Raw genomic sequence first — 4185 nt, forward strand, 5'->3', positions numbered from 1 at the left:
GTTTATTTCAGCAACGTGCAGAAGTTAAAAGACAAACAGTCTTTTCCTTGCAGACTGCAGAGGTTTGGTTCACCTCTTCTGCTACAGATGTCTGCAGATGTGGTCCGCAGTTTGCAGACGTTTTACCTCTGAAAAAACAAACAGATCCTTAGTAATACATAAAAGAAGAGGGGGTAAAACGTAAAATAGCGAAAGATTGATGGGCTTTAAAACACATAAATGATAATTAGGATTGAACAAGATAAGATTTTATGATTGCATAAAACTGAATCATCGTCATCTGCTACCCTATTAACTCTCTGCAACCCAACCCAAACCAGCAAACCATGAGTCTAATGAAATCTCTCGGTGCATCGGTGGTGGTGACCGTCCCCACCGCCGCCGTCACTACCACTCACCTCCACCACTCCTCACTCTCCTTCCCCTTGCCGTCAATGCCACAACATTTTCCCAAACTTAACACCGTCACTAACGGTGTCAGCTGGAGAACCACCACCTCCGTCAGGACAGCTGTCTCCGCCGTCGATTCTAACGGCACCACTGAAAAGGTCAGTTTGAATTTGTAATACGCGTTTCTGTTGTTAATTTCGGGCAATTTTATGTATACGGGACCGTAGAAGAGGGGTTTAGGGTTAGGGTTTGTAAAAGTGTAGGATGTGTAATTGTTAAAGTTGTAAATCAGGTGATTTGTGTAGAATGACATTAAGTAAGTTGCCACTTATGATGTTCTATCAACTCGAACTCGATTTGTTTGATTTTTATATAATTTGATTTCTTGTTATTGAAACATGATTTGGACCTTTAGTTGTGGCAGGCAAAAACATATAACCTTGACCCTTTGATAAAGTTCTGGTTCAGTCACTATAATCCTCAGGCGGGTTGGGTCACGGATGGTGTCGGGGCTTGCAATAGGATCGTCTGAAAATACACAGGGTAACTCGAATGTTAGATACATATGTGACGCATTTGAATTTTAATCATCTCACATGTGTGCAGAGTGCGTGACAGCGGTCTTTAAAGCAGGGGCGGACCCACATGATGCGGGTCGGGGTCCACGGACCCCAGTGTTTTTTGAAAAAATAGTGGAAGCGGTATGTTAAATTTTTCAGGGACCCCATAAAAGAAATTAGTTGGAACCCATAGTATTAATAGCAAAGATGGTATGGTGGTAAATTTTCTTGTGTTCCACCAAGTAGGTCTCAAGTTCAAGTCTTACATCTCTTGTTTTTAAGTTTATTTTTTCCGTCAAAATTAAACTAGTGTTTTAAAACACCACAACCACCCATTGATCCTCTAATTTGTTTTTTTTTAAATGATATTTTAATGTCTCCGAATGATATTGTTTCACATTTGATTACCAAATAAGACTTTCAACATATAGTGGCGTTAAAAAAAAAAGCTTAAACAAAATTTTGAAATTATATGAAGTAGTTGTGTTGTTTAGGTAGCTATTGGTTTCAAGCAACTTATTAATCACCACAATTTGATAACTTGATTCTTAAAAATGGTTCTTAATAATGTGGTGGTTTCATGTCCACTAAATGTTTCTACATTTTTTCCTAGCCCCGACCCGACCCGACTACGATGACCGGCCCGAAAATTTTAATGTTTGGTTGTGAAAAATTCTAACACAAAAAATGGACCCCTATGAAAAAAAATCCTGGGTCCGCCACTGCTTTAAAGGCTATGTAGTATATCCCGATGTATCAATGATTATATCGGTTATCGATCCCCTAGTGAGATATCGGTGCAAAATATCGGTCAGTACCAATAATATGATATTGACCGATATGTGACCTATATTGGACCGATATATCACCGATTTTCCCGGTATCAATACCTTTCTTCCTAGTTCTACCATTCGTCTTTCTTCTTATTGCTGCTATTAGTGTTTGAAGTCTTAATTGTTAGTTGTTAGTGTTAAATGTTAGTGTTTTAAGTCTTAGTCAGTCCCTACTTGCTACAATTGTTAGTGTTTTGCAAGTTGCAAAACGTTAATTTTTAATGGTAGGAGAGTATACTGAATTGTTACTGTTAAATTACTATAAATATAAATTTAGCATGATATAAAAATTACCGATTTCTCAAATATTGGTCCTTGACCGATATCCGATATTTTAGCATTAACTACTTAGTTTAAAGGTGTTATTCTCTGAAGTGTATATGTTGTTTCATTTGCAATATTTACCCAAATCTTCATAGGGTTAATTCAAGTTGTATATTACCTATGATGGGCAGTCACACACAACTCTTAGAAAAAGGAATTATATCACAATTTATACGTAAACATATGAGCTAAACACACAAGCTTAAGTACACAGTACACAGACATCATACGGTACACGCACACAGTACATTAACAACCCGAAACCCATTCAAACATGTTACATGATCTACTTTTTTTTTTTTTTGTCAGAAAACTTTAATAGAACTATTTATGTTTTAGCACACAGCATCTCAAGTTTTTACCATCTTGCAAAATGCAGGAAACAGAGAGTAACAAGAAATACCATTTCGTTGTTGCAAATGCAAAATTCATGTTGGATGAAGAAGAACACTTTCAAGAACAATTGTTTGAACGGGTCCGCCTTTTTAAAGAGCGAAACATGGAGCAAGATTTTTGGCTAGTGATTGAACCCAAGTTTTTAGACAAGTTTCCAAACATCACCAAGAGACTGAAGAGACCTGCTGTCGCTTTGGTTTCCACCAACGGTACATGGATCAAGTAAGCCCATTACCACATCTTTAAACGGGTTGATTGAGAATCACCCAAACTGTTATTCAAATGTTTTCAAAATCTTAATTTGATTTATTCAACCAAATTAGATACTATATTTGATATGATAGTTCCAACCATATTTAATACATTGATTGTTCAACACATCGGTGGGTCAACTCGCCTCTGTTTTGAACAACACTAAATTTTCCCCGAACCAAATTATTTCTGACCCGTTACCTAGATCTGAAAAAAACAGTTTTGCTACAATAACTCATTGGTTTCTGTTCGAATATGGATTATATTGGGTTTTAGTCCTCCTAACCAAAATCAATGTTGTATTTATTATTGCAAAACGAATTATGCTGTCCTTAAATTTTTTTTAGTTTGTTTATTCATTTGACCCATTTAAATCACGCCCAATTTATTCACAGGTTTATGAAATTGCGGCTAGATCGAGTTTTGTTAGAAAGCTTTGAAGCCGAGAGTATTGAGGAAGCATTGGCATTTAACCCTGTAAATCTAGAGTTTGAGAAACCTGATAAATGGGTTGCACCATACCCCAAATATGAGTATGGTTGGTGGGAGTCTTTCTTGCCGCCAACCGCTCAGAAGCAACAAGTATGAGAGATTATAAGCAATGTTTGTTTGTAAGTTTAAGTTTTTGTATGAGTTGAGTTTATCCAACAAGTTTTAGTTAGTTTATTACGAGGAAGTTTGGATATCTATGTCGAAACTAGTTATGTTACGACTTAAAGTTGTAATGGTTTGTTTATATATCTGAAAAGATATTATCATCGCCTATAAAAATATGTTATTAATATTTTAAATCTAACCAATTCACCGCTATTCGCAGATGGGATTGATTGTATCTTTTTTGCGAGTTTCTGGTGATACCTGATTGATTACCTAAAACCATTTCCATACCATTAACCGCAATATATTATACAATCTTAATCTTAAAACATAAGATTTTAAAGTTGGAATCTTTAAATTATACCGAATATTGGAATGTTAGAAGTGTATTGTGTTTTTGATAGTTAAGTGCAGTTAAGATTGCGTTTCAAGTAACGAGGATCCAAACGGGTAACTTTTAACAACATAAAATAAAACACTAAACACCTTACTCGATACCACGGACCCACGTGTAATAAGTAATGGATACCCGACAAAGGAGACCGATCGAAGGGAGGTATCTCGTCGATCGAGGGTGCCAAAATCTTCCATGCTGATTCAGGTCATCTACAAGGACAAAAGAGGAGACAGTACCCTTTTCAACGAATTAATATTTATTAATTTTATCTTCCATGAATCGACAAAAATTCAAATATTTTATTAATTTCCAACAAGTGGTGACAGCTTCTACATCTATTATTATTAGAGTAAATTGCCATTTTAGTCCCTGATGTTTAATGAAAATTGTCACTTTAGTTCAAATAGTTTTTTTTTTGCCATTTTAGTCCAAATAG

The 4185-nt window shown here is 35.8% G+C and overlaps 1 protein-coding gene across 1 annotated transcript; it reads left to right on the forward strand.

Annotated features, from left to right (window-relative positions):
- Positions 1-232: 232 nt before the first annotated feature.
- LOC110869829 lies at positions 233-3520 on the forward strand. The gene is made up of 3 exons (XM_022119044.2): positions 233-548; positions 2487-2725; positions 3151-3520. Exons 1-3 carry the CDS (start codon positions 327-329, stop codon positions 3341-3343), a joined length of 654 nt encoding a protein of 217 aa, XP_021974736.1. The 5' UTR covers positions 233-326; the 3' UTR covers positions 3344-3520.
- Positions 3521-4185: the final 665 nt, after the last annotated feature.

The sequence above is a fragment of the Helianthus annuus genome, chromosome 1 (genome assembly GCF_002127325.2).
Source record: "Helianthus annuus cultivar XRQ/B chromosome 1, HanXRQr2.0-SUNRISE, whole genome shotgun sequence".
Taxonomy (NCBI): domain Eukaryota; kingdom Viridiplantae; phylum Streptophyta; class Magnoliopsida; order Asterales; family Asteraceae; genus Helianthus; species Helianthus annuus.